The sequence below is a fragment of the Sitodiplosis mosellana genome, unplaced genomic scaffold (genome assembly GCF_009176505.1).
Source record: "Sitodiplosis mosellana isolate CC-2019 unplaced genomic scaffold, AAFC_SMos_1.0 Smas_scaffold_6226, whole genome shotgun sequence".
Lineage (NCBI taxonomy): Eukaryota > Metazoa > Arthropoda > Insecta > Diptera > Cecidomyiidae > Sitodiplosis > Sitodiplosis mosellana.
In genome coordinates this window covers 688,353-707,826 of record NW_022601467.1, presented here as the reverse complement: position 1 = coordinate 707,826, position 19,474 = coordinate 688,353, and the positions used below count along the sequence as shown (strand labels likewise).

The 19,474-nt window shown below is 35.7% G+C and overlaps 6 protein-coding genes across 9 annotated transcripts; 2 read left to right on the top strand and 4 right to left on the bottom strand.

Annotated features, from left to right (window-relative positions):
- Window positions 1–953: 953 nt before the first annotated feature.
- On the bottom strand, window positions 954–2,692 carry LOC129579017 (probable serine/threonine-protein kinase DDB_G0280133). The gene is made up of 5 exons (XM_055468478.1): window positions 2,337–2,692; window positions 1,988–2,208; window positions 1,797–1,910; window positions 1,541–1,690; window positions 954–1,450 (listed from the first exon to the last, which is right to left on the bottom strand). The coding sequence occupies exons 1-5, from the start codon at window positions 2,380–2,382 to the stop codon at window positions 1,130–1,132; spliced, it is 852 nt and encodes a 283-aa protein (XP_055324453.1). The 5' UTR covers window positions 2,383–2,692; the 3' UTR covers window positions 954–1,129.
- A 280-nt stretch (window positions 2,693–2,972) lies between these two features.
- Window positions 2,973–6,740, bottom strand: LOC129579016 (uncharacterized). 2 transcript variants are annotated; one of them, XM_055468476.1, is made up of 6 exons: window positions 6,287–6,740; window positions 4,023–4,385; window positions 3,734–3,922; window positions 3,552–3,650; window positions 3,391–3,476; window positions 2,973–3,309 (listed from the first exon to the last, which is right to left on the bottom strand). In XM_055468476.1, the coding sequence occupies exons 1-6, from the start codon at window positions 6,444–6,446 to the stop codon at window positions 3,253–3,255; spliced, it is 954 nt and encodes a 317-aa protein (XP_055324451.1). In that variant the 5' UTR covers window positions 6,447–6,740; the 3' UTR covers window positions 2,973–3,252. The 2 variants fall into 2 exon arrangements, with proteins under 2 accessions (XP_055324451.1, XP_055324452.1); XM_055468477.1 differs by having other exon boundaries at window positions 2,977–3,309; window positions 4,023–4,361.
- Window positions 6,741–7,489: 749 nt separating this feature from the next.
- LOC129579011 (L-threonine ammonia-lyase) lies at window positions 7,490–11,038 on the bottom strand. The gene is made up of 12 exons (XM_055468470.1): window positions 10,914–11,038; window positions 9,982–10,369; window positions 9,833–9,900; window positions 9,242–9,455; window positions 9,059–9,173; window positions 8,866–8,987; window positions 8,696–8,786; window positions 8,502–8,627; window positions 8,355–8,430; window positions 8,180–8,272; window positions 7,958–8,087; window positions 7,490–7,888 (listed from the first exon to the last, which is right to left on the bottom strand). Exons 2-12 carry the CDS (start codon window positions 10,135–10,137, stop codon window positions 7,766–7,768), a joined length of 1,314 nt encoding a protein of 437 aa, XP_055324445.1. The 5' UTR covers window positions 10,138–10,369; window positions 10,914–11,038; the 3' UTR covers window positions 7,490–7,765.
- On the top strand, window positions 10,633–13,863 carry LOC129579012 (PHD finger protein 7-like). 2 transcript variants are annotated; one of them, XM_055468472.1, is made up of 6 exons: window positions 10,633–10,922; window positions 11,122–11,368; window positions 11,443–11,470; window positions 11,569–12,054; window positions 12,137–12,331; window positions 12,432–13,863. In XM_055468472.1, exons 2-6 carry the CDS (start codon window positions 11,258–11,260, stop codon window positions 12,809–12,811), a joined length of 1,200 nt encoding a protein of 399 aa, XP_055324447.1. In that variant the 5' UTR covers window positions 10,633–10,922; window positions 11,122–11,257; the 3' UTR covers window positions 12,812–13,863. The 2 variants fall into 2 exon arrangements, with proteins under 2 accessions (XP_055324447.1, XP_055324446.1); XM_055468471.1 differs by having other exon boundaries at window positions 10,633–11,368.
- A 350-nt stretch (window positions 13,864–14,213) lies between these two features.
- On the bottom strand, window positions 14,214–16,590 carry LOC129579013 (uncharacterized). Of its 2 annotated transcripts, XM_055468474.1 has the most exons (7): window positions 16,274–16,590; window positions 16,026–16,139; window positions 15,318–15,428; window positions 15,091–15,252; window positions 14,994–15,007; window positions 14,626–14,882; window positions 14,214–14,451 (listed from the first exon to the last, which is right to left on the bottom strand). In XM_055468474.1, the coding sequence occupies exons 1-7, from the start codon at window positions 16,398–16,400 to the stop codon at window positions 14,397–14,399; spliced, it is 840 nt and encodes a 279-aa protein (XP_055324449.1). In that variant the 5' UTR covers window positions 16,401–16,590; the 3' UTR covers window positions 14,214–14,396. The 2 variants fall into 2 exon arrangements, with proteins under 2 accessions (XP_055324449.1, XP_055324448.1); XM_055468473.1 differs by having other exon boundaries at window positions 14,626–15,007; window positions 16,274–16,588.
- A 157-nt stretch (window positions 16,591–16,747) lies between these two features.
- LOC129579014 (exosome complex component RRP46) lies at window positions 16,748–17,773 on the top strand. The gene is made up of 3 exons (XM_055468475.1): window positions 16,748–16,979; window positions 17,049–17,284; window positions 17,361–17,773. Exons 1-3 carry the CDS (start codon window positions 16,865–16,867, stop codon window positions 17,703–17,705), a joined length of 696 nt encoding a protein of 231 aa, XP_055324450.1. The 5' UTR covers window positions 16,748–16,864; the 3' UTR covers window positions 17,706–17,773.
- Window positions 17,774–19,474: the final 1,701 nt, after the last annotated feature.

Genomic DNA, 19,474 nt, shown 5'->3' with positions numbered 1-19,474 from the left:
TCAGTCGTTGTAACATGCGTATAAGTGAGTTTGTGTGTATTTGCGCTCTGCGCTCTAGGTTTCTACGTACGTACGTATTGCAGTGTGTGTTAGAGCGAGATTAGTACAGTGTGCTGTACTGCTCTCGCTAATGCTGTGTGCACTATCTCGCCTGTGCAATGCGGCGGGCTTCGTTCCACCGCACAGAAAACATATGGGTTACCATTGCTTTTGGAAAAATTGGAAAAATCCCGTAGCAATGAAGATTTGAACAGTGAACGCAGTTTAGTATACGGCACATTGTCTGAATGTTTCTCGGCTCTTCAACAATGCACAGCCAACTGGTTCGATTCATTGTTACCGCTTTATTTGGCCGGCGTTCAAGATGAATACGAAGAAGTACGTCAGAACGCTGTTTTCGATTTGGGTGAATTGGTACTGTTCAGCGGAGAAAAGGCATACGCACAATTTCCACAAGTGTTGCAGGCATTGTCGCAAATCGTTGCGGTTGAGAAAGAAGAAGGTGTACTTGATAACATTTGCGGTGCATTGGCCCACAGAAAATTCCACTTCACAAAGACTTTCACGAAAACAAAGCCGTCTTCAAAGCGTTCCACGTCCTCTTGGTTCAAGGTAGCGAAGCTTTTCTCAAAACATTGGATCGCGTCATCATGGTTGGCCTTCATGTTCTTGGCAAAAACGAGTACAAAGATGATCCAAAATTATCCAAAACGTTTTTTCTTACTCGATTTTTCTCTTTACTTTATGCAACATCACGACTCTGGTGGTCGCCTTTACTCATTTTAAGTTAGAAATGATAAACAAAATCAAATTGAAATACATTAAGAATGCATACCATTAAATAAAGAATTCAATTAAAAGTGTTTGTTGTTTAGATTTTTCATTGTTTTCTATTAAAAGTTGTCTGTTTGAAATTTGTGTTCGATCAACGTCCATAAGAAAAAGTCAAATTATTTCTCTGAGTTGTTATCTTTATTATACAAATTTATTTTAAAGGAAAAATCATACGATATTTTATTATTTTGTTCGGAATATTGAAGGAATTTCTATAACATTTTCTTTTTAAATTTTTGAATTGGCTCACTTGTTCTGATTTCTTTTATCATATTTCTGACATTTTAGTTTGTATTTATTCTTTTCTTTTTTTTTCTTTTTTTTGCATTTCTTGCTCATGCTTTTTCGCCATTCTGGCCATCTTTTGTTCGTGCTCCCTATCCATTCTGGCCATTTCCTGTTCATGATTCTCTCTTGATTTGGCCATCCATTGCTCGTGATCGAATTCCTTTCGCTGTTTTTCGATATTCCACTCTTCTTTCATTTTTTCAATCTCATATCTCATTTTTTTTCGTTTTCTGGTTTTGGTATTTTCATTTGGAGAAGACGTGCTGCTCGATGAACTTGAAATCGTTGTCGATTGGAGTTCTGAGTTGAAATTTGCGCGTGTGTCTTCCTAAAAAGGTCACATAATAGTTATCAATATAGTTTTCAAGAAAATGTCACAAGAATGTTTCAATCACAATGAACTAAACGTTTTACATACATGATATGAACAAGTTGGTACATCAATCGTCAGCTGAGGTGATGAATTCGCCAAAGGCTGCATGGAATCATCTCTTGTTTCGATATTTTCATGCTGTGAAATTGTGTTGCTCGATGAGCTTGAAGGTAAACCAGTCTGGAGAATCGAATTCTGCATCAAGAAATTGTGATGTAGCCAATTATCGTTAATTCAATATAGTTTTCAAGAAAATGTCACAAGAATGTTTCAATCACAATGAACTAAACGTTTTACATACATGATGTGAACAACTTGGAATATTTTCGGGACTTTCTCGGTTTTTGGAACGTGCATTATTAACATCAACGATATTTCGAACCTGTGTATGTGAGACATTCGAGTAGCAATGTTCCTAAAATCGATGCAGTTGTCAAGTTTATGTCTTAAGAATATTTCAATCACAATAGATTTGAAATAAACAACACATACCTCATATAACCTCGACACTGGTGTTGGACTGTTCGATGAACCCACTGAGACATCGTCCTGTTCCTTAGTTTTGACTATTTTGATCGTTTCAACTGATTTGATCGTTTCTGCGGTCCTAGGCGGTGATTGGTTTGAACCATCGTTGAATTCATCATCAAAATCTGTCGATTCCGAGTCATTGTAATTTTTTCGCTCACTTCGGTCTCGCAAATCATATGGAACTGTTGAAAAAAACCGAAAAAATTAATTAAATATTAACTTAAAATCGAAAAAATTATTCAAGTGAATCACATTTTTTCTCTTTTTGTTCGTCGTCACTCATTTTGGATGTTCTTGGTGTAACACTTACCGATAATCTGAACCGGTAAAATGATCATGAATTTTCTTCGTCTCATTGTCTTCGACTTCTTCTTCTTCTTCTTCTATTGCACTCTCTATTGTCTTCTTCACTATATTTCGATGCACACGCACACGCACAAGCACACAAACAATCTCAAATATTTTTCAATTTAATTATTTTATTTGGTTCCAAATTTCTTGTTTCCGCAATAATTGTTTATTCTAAGATTTGGATATTTGTCTTATTTTGAATGGTTTGTTCATTTATTTGCATGATTTTTTCGAAAAAGCGAATGAAAAACAAAAATAGAAATGTGAGTTGTACGTTTTGTTCGCTTCGTTTATAAAATATTTCATTTATGAGGTATTGCTGTCAATTTTACAAAAATGACGCTATGAAATCAGTGGCAGCACATGTATGATTTTTCAATGGTGTAAATGCCATCTCTTGACTTAAATGTCAATGGAAATTCAAATTAAGCACCAATCCACACTTGAATGCATAACAAATACGTGCATACGTGCATAAAAAATACACAAATTTGATCTAGTTTGCAAATTTTGCGATTGCTTCAATATAAAGTCTTCACTGCAAAGCAGTTAGCCAGGTGATTTAGGTGATTCGATTCTAGAAGAAAAAGACATTATTACAAATGGAACTGTTACATTTATTTCGTTTTCAATAGAACAATAACATTTCATGTCCCTAAAACAATAATGGATTCCTGGCACTACAGTCACTAATGCTTACGATTTAACATTTTCACAATAGAAAAAATTCACCTTAGCAATTTATCAAATGAAATTCCACAGAAGAAAAAAAAACAATGCCGATCTAAAAAATTATATCACATGTATCTCTTAGAGAGATTGGTTCCGTTTTTGACTTGATGCACGCGTGAGACAAATGATACGGATTTCTTTTCTTATCGGTTGAACACAATGTTGTCGGTCCACTGTCGTACAACGCCGGTATTGAAGCGCTAAAAATAGATAAAATTAATCAGATGCTATCCAACTATTTCTTTTTTTTTTTCATTCAAAATTCAATGTCGTTATCAAACCTGGGCAAAATTGGTGATAAATGCTAGTAGTGATTTTTTTGGAGGACGACAATATTTTCTCCCTTCTTCTTGACAACATACGTTGGCTAAAAATAGATTCACCATTAGATCGCTCTATCGATATTCAATAGAAGAAAATAAAAAAGGAAATAAAGCCTCACGAAAACAATCTAATGTGTTGTTGCATGGTTTCGGATGTAGATCGTAGGCCGTTGGGGGTGCCGGTGTACATTTCAAATAGCTGGACAACATATCGATGGCTAAAATTCAATTCAATTTTTTTTTAGATCACTCTAACCATATATTCAATTTAGAAATAAAAAAAATGAAAATAAAGCCTCACGATATGCCAACTGCTTTCCAACGGGAACATTTTCCAATTCTGGACGCGCAGATCTGCAATATTTATTTGTTCCATCAGGACAGCAAATTCGAGGCCAACAATCATGGTCCGTGTTGCACGTCTTCAATTCCCAGAAGAGTTCAGCCAGTGGTTCTTTCGGACATTTTCGTGGAATAAGGCCGAGAATTGCTAAAAAAAAAATAAACATCAACGCGGTTTACAATGCGAACAATACAAATCAAATATCATGAAAATTGAGAAAAAAAAAAAACAATGAAACTCCAATTACGTTCATGGCGTTGCTCTTTCAATGGCTTCGGTACACCTTTGACACATCGTTTGCTATTGAACTGGCGACAGCATCGATATTCTTTGCCGATGGATAGGCAATTCGCATGTCTTGAGCAATAATGCGGAAAAAATGAGAATTCCGATGTGTTTGGACATTCATACGGATCACTTTTTTCCTTTCGAAGTTTTGGACTTGATGTTGTCGTCAATTTACCTGCTGCCTGTATATTTTTCGATGTTTGCGATTCAATGACATCGCCAATCACTTTAACATTTGCATCATTTGATGACTTATCTTCTAAAACTGCCTTCGTATCGATTGGTAAAACGTTCAATGCTAGTTCATAATAATTTAAAAAAGCTAAAATTATTATAGAAAAGAAGACTGTTTGTGATAAAAACGATATAAGAGATTGAAATAGAGATTTATACAAATAAATATGATTTGAAATAGCAAAAGCGAAAGAAGAAAAAAGAGCTAGTATATATGTTTATATTTATATTACAAAAAGTCATTTGGGATTGACCAATTCAAAGACCAATCGACTGTCCTAAATACATAAATTATGATGTGGGTAACAAGTGCATTTGGTAGCTCTGCGATATACGTGTTACTTTTCATTCGGTTCAGGAGATTTAACTGCATTTAGAGAATGCTTTAGAGAGGAGCAGTAGCGCTAAGCGTATCCAATATTTAAATGTATTATAATGGCGATGAACTGTCTATTGCGTGATCCATTGCAACGGTACATAAATCGTCAATGCTATCAAGTAATCACAAACAGACAGCACATAAGTTAAATTCAACTCATTTTTCTTTCATTCCAAGCGTGACCCGTGAAAATCGTTGGCCTCTTTTGTTTTTTTAATAAAGCAATTAAAAGAGTATTGTAGTGATGCCGGGGTAAAAGGGTTGAACGGTCAAATCTATATGTTTAAATTCCATGTACTATATCAATAGGCCCAATGAGCATTTCATTCAGAATAACGTCATAGCATACACATGTTCGGCGGTGGGCTTGCATATCACTTTCACATGACCTTGCACCAAGTGCGCAGTCGAATGTAAATTTTTTCACTTCCAAAAATAAAAATAAAAAGTAGTTCATGTAAAAAAAAAAATGCAAAAAAATTGAATTTCTGTCAAAAGTATCACCTTGTCATCTTAGAACAAAAATCTAGACCTTAACACGTTTAACCGGTCGTGGATTGTTGTGAAAGAATTGACCATGTGCATATCGACCTCCCGACACCGCCTAAACTGCATTTTTGAACTCGTGGTTTTTCTACGGTTGATCCAAAGCATTCAATGATATAAAACGATAGTCGGCGAAGCTTTATTTGTCGGTCTTTTTTCAAACACGGATTTTTGTTTCTATTCATCTCTATTTTCACATCGATTATGAGTATTCAAAATTTGAATTGAAATAAGGTGTAAAACTCATTTAAGCAAGCCAGTGATCAGTTATTGTTTCAGTCCCACATTATTTACCTCTCTCTATCTCTGATACGCACACTCTCTTATTTCGTTTTTTTTTTCTCCGCTGACCTTTTGGCACATATGAACGAATGGTGCCTAGGAACCGCAATAACAATAATGCGTATGAGCGCATAATTCTTTATAATTTATGAAAAATGTCAAGATTCAATGCATACAGGCCCATGTATAGGGAGAGAGAGAGATGCGGTTGTTGTTCTATTTACATCCCATCGATTTAATTAAATGAGAATGTGCACATTATGATGAATGAATAAATGCTCATCAATTGCAACTTCTTCGAGGGGATTGCAAAATGAATTACCTTCAACAAACCTGCGAAAACGGTTTATGTAAACAGTAATAGTAGTTCGGATGGTATAAAAAAAGTACGAGCATTCAAATATCGATTAAATTCAAATGAAGTGCTTTGTTCAAGTTTTTTTCATCCACATGAACACACACTAACACACACACACACACATACACACTTTGGCTTTTGAATTTGTTTTGGCAGTAGTGACCGGTCAATAATTTGTTATATAATTCCTTTTTTTGTTTGTACAAAATTTTATATTCGCATTTATCGCAATACCAAACTGGTTGAACATCATTTCCAAAAAAAAAAAATGTCTGCGATGCTTTAATTCATCACAATCGAGATACGAAAAAAAAAATTATAATGACTTTAGTAATCACAATTAAGGAGAACTCTTCATCATCTATGTAACCTAAATAGCGAAGCCGAAAGCGATCGTATAAACGTTCGATTGTTTGCTACTTACACGTTAGATTGACTCTAAACGGCTGATCACTTGATTTTGAATTCCCTTCGATGGATCGTATCGTGAGTTCTTTTTGAACGTTATCGCTACCACAAATTCCATTGCCATTAATAGCAACTAATATACAAAACACTTTGAGAAAGATTTGCATTTTCAACATTTAGTTTATATAGTTTTGTTTTTTTCTCAGTTGTTTTTCTGTTTCTGCTTCCAACTTTGTACGTTTTCAAATGTTTACACACAAATAAAATTTGAAATTTGTTGTTCAAATCGAATCACTCATTATATTGTTTGTAACTGATTTGTTTTCGATTTTTGGCCACTTGTTATCGCCACCATGATTAGTTGTATCTTTGATAGACGGAGGAGCCACGAATTGTGTGATGCGATCGCTTTGAGTGTTGCACTAGCAATAACAATAACATAAATGTGTGACACGGTTTACATGCGACACATTCCGTCCATCCGTCTTAGTATTTTTACTACTCACGATGCAAAATGAGCGTGGAACAACAAAAAAATCAAAAAACACATACACACACAGCGTGGCATCAAACAATGATCGAGTTTGGTCAGTCTTCTGTTTCGATGTTTAACACAATGCAAACCAGTGGGAAAATGAGTATATTCGGTCGATTGTATATGTGTGAATATGGGCATATATATAAGCTCTTGAAATCGACACCAGCCACCTCATTCATTCGATTGTTTGTGCGGCGCGCGTAAAGTGCCGTAACACATGAAAATGTTAAACGGCAATCCATTCATCGCACTCGCATACACATACGTATTTATGCTTGTGCTTGGAGGTCATCTGGATTTCGATTTCAATAACCACATAATCGCGCGAAGAAGACGTTCGCCGCTTCAGATAAATGTGCACACAAGAGAATGCGTTTTATTTTCAAATTCAGTTTCTTCCTATTCACATATGTCATGGCGCTGACCAAGTTATAAATTGAACTGGCTAATGGACACAGTGCCATCAAAATGTAAACAGTTAATTATGGACCAGCATTTTATCAACAGCGATTGATCAAACTAAATGCACACGTGTGCCTTCTGTGCCACACATATGAAATGCTACCATTAGTAGAGACAAAAATCAAATATTGCTGTGAATCGATTCAAACGGCGGCTGCTAAATAAATTGCTAGGAGAGGGTATGAAATTAAAAAAAAAAAAGATCGGTGACAGTTGTTCGGTTCGTTATCAATGCGTGTTATTATTAACTAATTAATTCAAGGTAAGTTGCCCAACGGTTTATTTCGATTATTCTCTTTCTCTCTCATATGACTTGTTTATCTCTTCCAGTAGAAATCAAGGTTAAGCTTTTATTTATTCTACAAAATACTTTTTTATGGCATATGCATATCAATCCATCAGGCGGATTAGTTACTAAGAGTAATTTGAAATTGGTGACGTAAAAAGTTGATCTTATTGCTGTGTTGCAATTTTACCAATACATTTCATTTACATTTACATTTCACTCGACAAAGCCAATGGGATATCATTGAAGACAACATCACGGTAGTTTTCGAGTAAAACCCCACGTAGTTCTTGGGCATGTTCCCAATCGCGTGTTTCACACACAACTTTAACCTGCAATAAAATGTCATAAAATCTCCGAAATAACCGTTCTCAGCATCAGTGAACATGAAATCGTATTACCTCAACGCTGTAGATGTCTCTCAGCCATGCACGTTCATGCATTATGTCTTTGATAGTCACACCAATATCGGCTAAGATTCGACACAATTGAGCTATTCCACCTGGGCCATCATCCAACGTAACGTTAAACCTACGGTTGAACAATTCAAATAAAAACAAAATCTTATGTATGCGTGTATTGTGTCAATCCATTTTTAGTTTGAATGGAGAAAGTTGCCAAACCTAAGAAGACGTCCTTCGCTTGCTAAGCCTCGTTCTAAACATCGTCCAAATGTAGTCGTATCAATGTTCCCACCACACAAAAGTAAAACCACTCTAAATTGAGAAATTGTGCGTTATCATTTCGTACGAATTTGAATGCATTAAATTATTCGATGGTTTTTTTTTTTCCAAATACTTTTTATTTTTGAATTCATTCAACTGACCAGCCATTATGGCGGCCAATCCACAAGCGCCAGCTCCTTCGACAACCACTGAAATATGTGAAACAATCAATGCATAAATAAATTGTGTGCCGCAATTGTTTTTAATTAGATAAAATTACTCTTTTCTTGTTCAACCAAGCGTAGAATAGCCAATGCAATCCATTCTTCTTTTACAACAACCATTTTGTCCATCAATGGGGCGGCCGTTTTGAAAGCATTATAACCAACCATTGGAACGGCCAAACCTGTAATTTGTAAACGATAAGTGTAATCGACCAATACAATCGTTCATTGTTTGATTATTATGCCAAACCGTCCGCTAAAGTTGGTTCAATTTTTACTGCGACTGGTTCCCCTTGTTCCATTGCTTTTGAAAAACTCGGACATTTTTCCGATTCAACACCCTGGAATTTGACAAAATGTTTCAATCAAAAATCAAATTGATGTTTGTTGCAATTAGATTTCGGTGATAATGAGACATACGATGATCTTGGTTGATGGGCTCATTGCTTTTATGGCCGTGGCAACGCCAGCAATTAAACCACCTCCACCAACCGGTATGACTACGACATCTGGAAACGGAACTTGTTCACAGATTTCTAGACCTAAAATTTAAGAAAAAAATTTGATGAATAGAAATATTCGACAGATTTTATAAAAATGGATAACAACAAACCGATTGTCCCTTGACCAGCAATAATATTAGGATGATCGTAGCCATTGATGTAAGTGAGACCACGGTCTTTTGCCAATCGCAATGCTAGACCTCTAGCCTCCGCCATAGTCGCACCCTACAAATCAAGAGTAACATTAAGCAATCGTTCTAGTCTTGAATCCCATTTTAACGCGGAACACATACTTGAACAAGAACTTCCGCATTGAAACTGCGACATCTTTGAATCTTCATAATTGGAGCAGTGACCGGCATTACTACTGTGCACGGGATACCAAGTTTGAACGCATGATAACTCAGCCCTTGTGCATGATTGCCCAAAGAGGCCGAAATGACTCCAGTCCTTCTTTCTTCTTCACTTAATTTCAACAATGCATATCGCGCACCACGTTCTTTAAAACTACAAAAAAAATATAGTGAACTTTTTAATTTTTAGCGCTACTTCGCAAATAGGGAGAGAGAAAGAGAGACACACGCCTTTCATAACAGTGCCAATACAATGTGTGCCAATTGTATTCAAGAAATAAGTTTATCAATCAATAAATCAAATGGAAATCGATGTTAACTTCTATTGATGAAATTGTACCGAGACCAATTAACTGTCCAAACTAGTGCTCTATTTAAAAATTGCATTCGAGTAAAAAAAAATTTGTTTTTCAAGTGAACACGCACTAGGTTTATGGCTTCGACCCTTCAAACTCAAGTCGTTCGCACATATGAACAAAACACATACTATTTGCTGCATCTAGTTTTTTTACATCAATTTTCACTTCTTACCTGCCCGTATATTGAAGTAGATCTTTCTTCAGATATAAATCCATGCCGTTGTATGTCGACCTCGATTTCTGGCAAATATTTTAGAAATACTTGGTTCATATCTATATCTGAAATATCATTGATCCACCATTTTTTTTTTATCTATTTACCGTGCATGGAGTGTATTCAATTCCCGATTTGATGAGATACGACGCCGAAGTGATCTCGTGAAAAGTCACCTTCACTGGATTTTCGGCAACACAATGAGGATCAACCACATCCAGTTGATAATCACTACTTTTTGCATTTTCATTTATCTCAGCCATTTTATTGCGTTGGAATTATTTATTCAATTTCTTTATTTGTATCAGAATTTGCCTAATTGCACTGATGCTCTGCTGACCACGTTAACTTTGAATGACACGCACCGTATGAAAAGAAGCCTCTAAATGTCGGTCAAACCGGCGCATACGCTAAGTTTTATCTCGGTAATGAAATCAATTGTTTGATATTTTGCGATTATCTCAAAATCGTTATCGATCTATATTACAAAGTACGCTGTAAAAAAAAGAGAGAGATGTTGATCAGACAGAATTGATAAAGGGCAGACGAAGTCCTCACTACAAGTGTCTGTCTTGCAGAACCAATTGAACTTTTTACGGAAAATTTGACTTCAATAGCAACAACAATAACAACCAAATGCCTACTATGCGAGTCGAATAAGTGCAAATAATTTGACTTGAAGTAGCCAGTCGATTAATTTCGATCTTTTTGCTGACTATCGAGTGACCAATGCTCATTTTAAGTGGTGTGCATTTGATTAAATTCAGTATTTAACATTTGAATGATAGGTACATATTTTAATTTAAAATGTTTGTTTTTTTGTTAATTAATTCATATAAAATCAATTACGACTGGCATGTATAAACAGAAAGTCAATAAATAATAGCCGACAAAGTCTAAATCAGCAATGAAAAATAAGCATTTTGACTCCAAGTCATTTAACGAAAATCCTCAAAATTTAACTTTTTTTTTTGTCTAATTTTTTAATTATTTGATCTAGTAATTGTCGATTTTGCATGAAAAAATGGCTAAACTTTACATTATAAAGGTAAATTTTGCGGATTTATAAATCTGGAAATTTAACGAAAAATTAAGATTTCATCGAATGGAATGGTCTAAACGCAATTGACGAATATGCAAAGGCAACAGCTTTATTGTACATCTGAAGCATCTCATTTGCTGCACACTTAATATACACACATATATACGATTTCCACTGTTTCATTTTTGCAATGACGAAATTCCAGCTGTCAACTGTCAAACGATGTGTTTGAACAGAACACAAGATACACGCAGTCAGCCAAATCAACACCGAACATAATGATCAAATGGAACCGTTAGATTGTAAACTCAAGAACTGGATGCAGATTGGAGCAAAACGAAATGGCGACATCGCAAAAAGTGTGCGAGATTTGTAAATTTAGCGATGGAAATGATTTGGACTTGGGTGAATGGAAGACATCAGAAGACTGTACTATTCATCTGTTTTGTGCGGTATGTAAAGTTTTTTTTTTTATCCATTGAAAATCATATCTGGAATAATAACATATTTTGTCGAACATTTTCAGTTGTTATCAACGAATGCAGTCCAACGAGGTACAGTTTTGAGGTTAACTATTCCAAACGTGTATTTGATACGCAATTAATTTTGTGGTAAAATTGTAATGGATTTGTATGAATTTGTTATTCTTTAGGCGAAGACAATGAAGGTATCGATGGATTCTTGGTTACTGACATTCGAGACTTAGTGAATTTACATAAAAAAACCCAATGCTATCTCTGCAAAAAGAAGTCTGCAACAGTCAGATGCAAGTATAAAAAATGTACACGTTATTTCCATGTAAAGTGTGGAACAGAGAACAACTGTTTGTTCCAATTTGAAGGTCAATTTCATTCGTATTGTCATTATCATGTTGATATCAAAGAGAAAAATACAATCCATGGTGATTGTTGGTTGTGTCAAATTTGCAAAGAACCCATGGGTCCGTACAATCCAATAACAAGCATTCCATCATGCTGCAATCAAGGCTTTTTCCACCGAACATGTATACAGAAGCATGCAAGAGCAGCTGGCTATTTGACAAAATGTCCATGTTGTGGAAACGATTCCGATACTGATAACAACGAGTACAGACAGTTTCTCGCACAACGTGGCATTTTCTGCCCAGATAAGGATGCAGGTGAGGAAAATTGATTTTAATTTGGACTGACATTTCATTAAAAAATTATTCGATACCAATGTTTTTGATATTTTTTTTTCAGATTGGGAACTATCGAAAGATGCATACCATTCATTATTGTTTGTTTACAACCAATGCGACGCCAGAAATTGTCTCTGTCCTAATGGACGACAACATAGTGCGCGTGGCGAATGGCGTTTGCACAAGTGCCGTTACTGTGGAGAAAAGGGTATTCACGATGGATGTCGTCCGACTGATACAAACAAAGACTTCATATGTAATGACTGCATCACCATTAGATTTTTATAACTTTGTCATTGCTTTTCGTTATTTCTCAATATTTCTATTTTTGCTTTTGTGATTCTACCTTTGATTAGGTAACGACTGCAGTGGGAAATTGACTCCATTAATTACTGTTCACACTGAAAGTTCCAGAAACAACGCAGAAACCACAAATGAAGCTAGCATGGACGTTGAGAATCCATCTTCTTCGAAAACCAATGTTAACAACAATAACAGTAATGAGCCAAATACAAGTGGACCTGATGAATCTGAAGGCAAGGTTTTCAAATTGGTCCCAACAGATCGGCTATCATACCGAAAAACTACACTGCTTCTGGCTGATGAAAGTACCAACAAAGATGTTGACCCGTTATGCGGTGCAGCAAGAGGAAAAATGCGTAACAATCGATTGGACATGTTCTTCGCGAAAGCTGATTTTGATGCAAAACCAGCTCCACCGCCGTGGCTCATCTGAATGAAGAAGCAGCACGAAGAAGAAAACCAAAACGAATTTCAATCAACTTAAGTTTTTGTCATGTTTCCATTGTAAGATTATGATTGAGAACAAACTATTGCATTTTCTTGAATTGTATTTTGCTTGGTAATTAGTGGCAAATTGAATCTCACTTCTAAACAGAACGTTTGCACATTCTGTTAGAATACTTTAATTTATTAAAGAGATGTGTATAAAAGTTCATGGGAAAATATTATCAAAAATTCAAGGATAAATTTAATATTAGAATTAAGGCAACGAGATCTCGTATAGCGACATGAAACACTTATCTAAGTGCCTTTTCCAACATTAAATAAATAAATTTCTTTTTGGCATAATTTGTAAATAAGATTTATATTTCATTCATATGTTCAAATTTCCACATTCAAATCATTAGCTCATTATGATTTACTTGCGATTTCCACACAAAAATTACAAAGAAATTGAATCGTGCGAAGCCATTTAAATGTAGATCGCATTCTTTGACGAGATAGAAAAGTTTCAAAGCATATTCTTGTATGTATTTAATTGGTTTGCCAGGAGAAAAACTATTAACTCGAAGTTGAACCATTTTTTGAAACGACAAAAAATGCATCTATGCATTATTCAATTAAGCATTGAGGATTTGAGGGTGATTGGACTGTAGTTGACTTCATAGTATGTTAATAGTATCAATAGTATAATTGTTTGTATTTAAAAATTGATCTCTACCTAAAGTAATTTCTTTATTTTTCTTTGTTCTGAACATGCTTTGATCATTTTATTGAATTTTGATTATTTGATCATTTAATTAATTAATTATTGAAAACAATAAAGAATAAGAATAAAAATAAGAATAGTCACCTGTTAGTTACTGTTTAGCGAAAATTTCCGAAATTAGTCGTCTGGCTAGAAATAGACAAGCAACTGACTGTCAGTCGTTTCATTTGCAAGCAGCAAAAGTACTTATTTAAAACAAAAATCCATGGTTAATTTCTAATATATAATTTGTACTGATGATGAAAATACTGTAAAAAAACTTTAACAAATCAAAACTGTAGTTTTATTCCAATTTATTTTTTGACACAACCGATTTATGAAATATTCATTTTGTTATTGTTTTGAGTTGTTGGTCTTCTTGAAAAAAAAATTTATTTCGCCGTATTTTTCGGTTAACATTCATCATCAAACATTTGAAATTAATCAACACATTCACAAAATGTTTGGTGGTGCAGAGAGATTCGTTTCTTGAAGCAGAAAATAACATTTGTTCTGGAATTTATTTCAGAAAAGTTGATGAGATATTTTCAAACCTCTGTAGCTTAATATTTAATTTTTTTATTTCAAATTTCTATAAAAATTCGGTGGAATGGGAAATCGCTCCAAAATAGAAACGGCAGTCGCATTTATAGGCCATCTATCGTACTTATTTTATTTAATTAAATTCTTTAATACTGAAAAGGTTCGGAATACAAAACTTATTATTTATTTTCAACAGATGTTTTTTTTTTGTTTTAATTTCAGATAATATTTGTGACATTCACTTAATATAAACGTGTCGTTTGCTCATTTGGTGCTTGATGTGCGTTTATGTATCAAGGAAAATTCGATGCACCTGATTTGGTTTCAGACCACGGTTGCACCTGAAAAACCATAAAACGATTTTGTATTTTTAATTAAATTCAGTGTTTTGATTGAATTCACGTAAAATATTGATTGATGATTGGAATTCTGCCATCAGGAAGAAAAACGGTTATAAAATCAATTGTTCACAATGCAAATAGTTGTAATATCGTGTTCAATATAGGAATACTCACATGGGGCACTTCTTGCGTATTTTAATCACATTCTTGATGCATGGTTCACAGTACAAATGACCGCACATCGTCGAGAGAACTTTGTCAAATCCGAATGTTTCCAAGCAAATTGGGCATTTTATCGTTCCTGGACGTTTTGGTGACAGTTCGTTCGCCGAATTCGACGGTGCTGTCGACGCCGCCGCTACCGTTGATGTTGATTGTCCAGTATCTTTTGACCGTGTGAATGAAGTGTCTGGAGTGTCGCACAAATCAATTGTTGCAATCGTTCGAAACTGTTGTGATCCACGGGATTCAGTCACGAAAATCACGTCTTCGTCATCGTCTTTGACTATTGGCCGAACTGCAGAACTGTTCATGTCTTCAATGAGTACAACACTGTCTGTAATCGAATCAGAATTCAATTTGAGTGGTGAGCCGTTTAGTTGCTAATGTTATTTAATATGTTTTTATGGCGATTCTTACCATCGCTTGGATTGTTTGTGTGGCTATTATTGGCACTAGCTCTGGCACCACTGTTTTGTCCTGATGTGGTTGCATTGTTTGCGTCATTTGTTGATGCATTCGTTGGATGCACAGCATCTGGTGTCTCGGAGATGATTATTGTGGCTTGGCTATCGTTCTGGCCTACAATACAATCAAGACTACATTAGAACGACGTACGTCGAAAAATGATGTGACAATAATCTTACTTTCATTCGCATAATAATCACGCCGAAATTCCGCAATTTCGGCCATCAAAACATCCGCTTCTCGCAGTATGTTGTCCGTTTCTGTGTCTTCGGATGAATCATCGCCCGGATCTGTTTAAAAGTATAGATAAAAACAAGTAAATACAATGTCATTTTCTCTACGTTTAACTGCTGTATAAATGTTTACTGCTGAACATCCAATTGGTTGTACAAAAGTGAGTGTCAAACATGGAATGTGCTATTTGCGGTTATGTTATGTCTATGTTTTAATTGTTTACTCTATCGCAACAGTTGCTCTTCATTTTCATCAACTCAATTTGTTATTTTTTTCGTGATTATAGAACAAGCAAACTTCCCCTACTTCATATCTTTTTGATTTTGTAGTGCTACTTCGATTGTTCGACAACGAAACTATGATAGAAACTGATATAGATAAATATTGCATCAAATGCCATATCAAAAGTTTGACGTTGCAATTTATAAGCCGCAGACAATCAGCCAATGATTAGAAAATAAATAGTTTCGATCACATCTACAAGGAAAACTATGTGTATCCATTTGATTTGTGTTTAGTCTAAGCGCTGTTGCCGTCAAATGAAAACCATTAGTTATTCACACTGTTTTGATTGGTCCGCTCATTGCCCAACAACTATCATCTTAATCATTTTGGAAAAAAAAAATATCTGAAGAAATTGTGTGGTTACTCACTTGAATTTTGATTAAATTCGGTCGAATCATCGTTTGCTCTTTCCGTTGAGCCTGTTGCTAAGCCATTTTCTTCGGCATTCATTGTTTCACCGTTCGAATCAATTTTGTGTTCATCTGCCGAGTGCGGAACAAAATTAACGGATCATTAGAACAACAACGACAATGAAAACAGCAACAGCAGTAACAACATCATTGTCATGTTCAACATAAATGCCAACAAAAAGGACAAAAAAAAACAGCCAACCAACCTGCATCGACAGTGTCCGTATCTGTATGTGTTGTTTGATTTTTTCTGGGAACTTTTTTCGATTGGATCTGTTGCGTATTTGCTAAATCACTTTCAACTAATCTACGGCTGCGTTTTCGTGTGCTCATTTTTAACTAACCAAAAACCCAATGCAAACAGATGATTTTGAAAATGATTCGTCAATTGAATTTTGTTAACTTTTGTACAGCTGTATTTAAATGGATTATTGTGGTGCAATAGTTTTGACTTTTCTGCGAAATCCGCTGTTTGAGTAGAAGCTCTTTGTTGTTTTACGCGATTGTGTGTACTGAAATGTCAATTCATGTTTGACTGTCAACCGACTGCCGTATAGTTTCGGTTATTGTACACCGGATGGCGTTGTTTAATTTCCATAAAAAAAATGCTAGCAAAGTTCCGGAGCTTTCCATTGTGGCGGTAATGTTGATTCGCCGCGCCAATTCGCAGTGAATTTTTGAAGTTTCACAATTGACACTTCAGAGTCAGTAAACATGCTTTATTTACCTGATCTATAGAATTTTTGTTTTATATGCGGTGAAATTAGAGTTTTTTTTTTAACAGAGAAACACTGAAAATGACGATGGAAATAGATACCATGCCATCCGAATATAATGATGTTGTGCTACGGCCAATGCATTGCCGACTGAATGCAAACACACGATCTGATGGTTCGGCTATGCTAACACAAGGTAAAAATGATTTTTCATGTAAATTTTGTGGCCCACCCAATTTATGATAATTTTTTTCATTTGTTTTAGGAGACACGGCTGTAACGGCAACTGTAAGTGGACCCATTGAAGTGAAATTGCATAATCTTCAAATTGATAAGGCCCATGTGGAGGTATATTACCGTTCAAAGTCTGGCTTACCAAGCATCGTGGACAAATTGCGCGAAAAGATCGTCCGAGACACATGCGAGTCAGCTCTTCTCACCGTTTTGTATCCAAGATCATCGATATTCCTGCAGATTCATGAAATGGAAAATGCCGGCGGAGTAAGCAAATGTCAAATATGCAATTTAACTTTTTCCATATTAAAAAACGAATACTTTCAAACTATTCCATTTCTAGTTGATTGCTTGTACCGTGAACGCTTCATGTTTGGCCCTATTGAACAGTGGACTATCGATGAAATCGCTTCTGGGCGGTGTTCATTGTGTTATCACCAGCGACAACGAACTAGTACTGGATCCAGATCAATTGGTTTCCGAGCATGCGGTGGCAAGCCTAACATTTGTTTTCGAAAGTGTTCATCGAAATATCGTTGCCGTTCACACAACCGGTCGATTCACCATCGGTCAATATAATGATGCAGTGATAAAATGTCGACATGCCAGCGATATCATTTTTAAATTCTATAGAGATGTAGTTAGAAAATTTGCCACTCACGCGACGACAACCAAAGTCGAAACCTAAAGTGCTACTATGTCGAGTTTATGAAGAAAAAAAAGTTGAATAATAATTTAAATTGACCTTTTTTGGTGAAAAAAAAATATTCGTTTCATTTTTAGCATTACGGTTTTTGGTTTCATTGTACGAGAATGTCGAATGGTTGCATTACAAACACAGATGGAATACACATTCGATGCGATTACATTTAAGTAGTTATGACGTGCGTAATGTGGCGAGCACGGAGAAATATGAGTTAAACGTTATGATTTTGATAAGTTATTGTGTTCGTTGTTTTTTTTTTCTTCTTTATTCAGTCGATTTGGATCAGAGAATCGGTTGGTGTGCATAATTTGTTTTGTTGAGGTAATAATTATAATTCCATTGCACGCTACGCGAATCGCGACCACAGCCACATGAGTTGCACAAACACTGGCTGTGCTGTTTTTGTTGCATTCGAAAATGTATTGCCGTTGAAAAATTATTGCTGTTCGGTCCTTCCGTCGACGTCGTCATCGTAGCCAGACTATAGTCGTCTTTCTTCACAAACTACGATGGGTTCATACTTTATTTGTCATGCGGCCATCATCAAATAGGCACGCAATTATTCATGTACGTATCACACATCGACTGAAATGGTTGTGTGTGCGCAGTTTGAGCCAATTGAACAATGTTTTCACCAAATGAGACGCTGTTTCTCGTAGCGAAATGGCATACATAATATGTACTGCACCAATCATTAGCCATACCATTCGTCTTCGCGGTGTGGAAAGCGAACAAAAAATGAAATAGAGGAATTGCATTCGCTCTCTCTGTGTGTGCTAAATACCAATTTATGCATGGGCATAGGCTGACCTAACGCGATTCGTTTACGTGCAAATTGATACCCGACAACTGAACACGCGAATAGTTTCTGCTCCGTTTCGCCTCACATACACGATGGCGAAAAATGGAGAAAAACCGAAACTAACCAAACCGAACCGACACAAACACGTCGACGACAATGACGATGACGACGACCACGAAGAAGAAGTAGACGAAGTACGATGAGACGAGGTGACACGTGAAGAGAAGTGAAAAGAAAGAGAGAAAATGAAAAAAAAGGAAAGAAAAAGAAAAATGAAAGAATTAAGCGTAGTGCAACGAATGGAAACACGGCAGAAGAATGCTAGAATGTAACCAAGAACCAGAGACGAACAGCGAATGTGCAAGTATAAACGTGTAAATGTAATTGCATGTTTACTCGCCAGTCTTTACATTTTGGTCAGTGCTGCCGTTGCTGATTTTGTCATGTCGCCCGGTTATTTCCACGATTTAAGTTTCCACTGTTTTGCATGTTTGGTTCGTTGTTTGTCCTTTTTGAAACATTCATCTTGCCTTTGCGAGTAAATAACAATGAAGCGGGCGCAGGAAGAAAAAAAAAACTTGAATGTGCAGCGGCAGAAGCAAGAACGAAAACAAAAACGTTCAGCGAAATTGAAATGCGAGTAGAGAAAAGCCAGTCGAGTAAACGGACAACATAATATTAATTCAAAATGGTATATTAATGAGGTTAGAGACACGCCTTTAGACATTTCTTATGCTGTTTGTCGCTCATTGGTTGCACAATCGGATCCGACATTTGATGAGCTTATGATAAATGCGAATGCCGAACAAAGCCCTTGCAAATTGAGAGAATTCCCAATGAAATGCCATATGCTCATTTAAACAATAATTTTGAACCACAAATCGCCGATGATCGACAGATCTCTAGCCATTTTGATTCGGTTTTCAGTTGAATTCTACACTCTTCAAGA

Excerpts from the sequence above, each read along its gene's own strand:
- LOC129579017 (XM_055468478.1), bottom strand. The coding sequence starts at position 2,382 with ATGAGACGAAGAAAATTCATGATCATTTTACCGGTTCAGATTATCG. Across the intron at positions 1,691-1,796 it reads TTCCAAGTTGTTCACATCAT|AATTCGATTCTCCAGACTGG; the intron begins GTATGTAAAACG and ends TTCTTGATGCAG. Across the intron at positions 1,451-1,540 it reads TACCAACTTGTTCATATCAT|GAAGACACACGCGCAAATTT; the intron begins GTATGTAAAACG and ends TGACCTTTTTAG.
- LOC129579016 (XM_055468476.1), bottom strand. The coding sequence starts at position 6,446 with ATGTTGAAAATGCAAATCTTTCTCAAAGTGTTTTGTATATTAGTTGCT. Across the intron at positions 3,923-4,022 it reads GAAAGAGCAACGCCATGAAC|CAATTCTCGGCCTTATTCCA; the intron begins GTAATTGGAGTT and ends TTTTTTTTTTAG. Across the intron at positions 3,477-3,551 it reads CAACACATTAGATTGTTTTC|CCAACGTATGTTGTCAAGAA; the intron begins GTGAGGCTTTAT and ends ATCTATTTTTAG.
- LOC129579011 (XM_055468470.1), bottom strand. The coding sequence starts at position 10,137 with ATGGCTGAGATAAATGAAAATGCAAAAAGTAGTGATTATCAACTGGAT. Across the intron at positions 9,456-9,832 it reads CTACTTCAATATACGGGCAG|TTTTAAAGAACGTGGTGCGC; the intron begins GTAAGAAGTGAA and ends TTTTTTTTGTAG. Across the intron at positions 7,889-7,957 it reads GAGACATCTACAGCGTTGAG|GTTAAAGTTGTGTGTGAAAC; the intron begins GTAATACGATTT and ends ATTTTATTGCAG.
- LOC129579012 (XM_055468472.1), top strand. The coding sequence starts at position 11,258 with ATGGCGACATCGCAAAAAGTGTGCGAGATTTGTAAATTTAGCGATGGA. Across the intron at positions 12,055-12,136 it reads CTGCCCAGATAAGGATGCAG|ATTGGGAACTATCGAAAGAT; the intron begins GTGAGGAAAATT and ends TTTTTTTTTCAG. Across the intron at positions 12,332-12,431 it reads TACAAACAAAGACTTCATAT|GTAACGACTGCAGTGGGAAA; the intron begins GTAATGACTGCA and ends ACCTTTGATTAG.
- LOC129579013 (XM_055468473.1), bottom strand. The coding sequence starts at position 16,400 with ATGAGCACACGAAAACGCAGCCGTAGATTAGTTGAAAGTGATTTAGCA. Across the intron at positions 16,140-16,273 it reads TACGGACACTGTCGATGCAG|ATGAACACAAAATTGATTCG; the intron begins GTTGGTTGGCTG and ends CGCACTCGGCAG. Across the intron at positions 15,253-15,317 it reads TGATTATTATGCGAATGAAA|GCCAGAACGATAGCCAAGCC; the intron begins GTAAGATTATTG and ends ATTGTATTGTAG.
- LOC129579014 (XM_055468475.1), top strand. The coding sequence starts at position 16,865 with ATGACGATGGAAATAGATACCATGCCATCCGAATATAATGATGTTGTG. Across the intron at positions 16,980-17,048 it reads TTCGGCTATGCTAACACAAG|GAGACACGGCTGTAACGGCA; the intron begins GTAAAAATGATT and ends CATTTGTTTTAG. Across the intron at positions 17,285-17,360 it reads AAATGGAAAATGCCGGCGGA|TTGATTGCTTGTACCGTGAA; the intron begins GTAAGCAAATGT and ends TTCCATTTCTAG.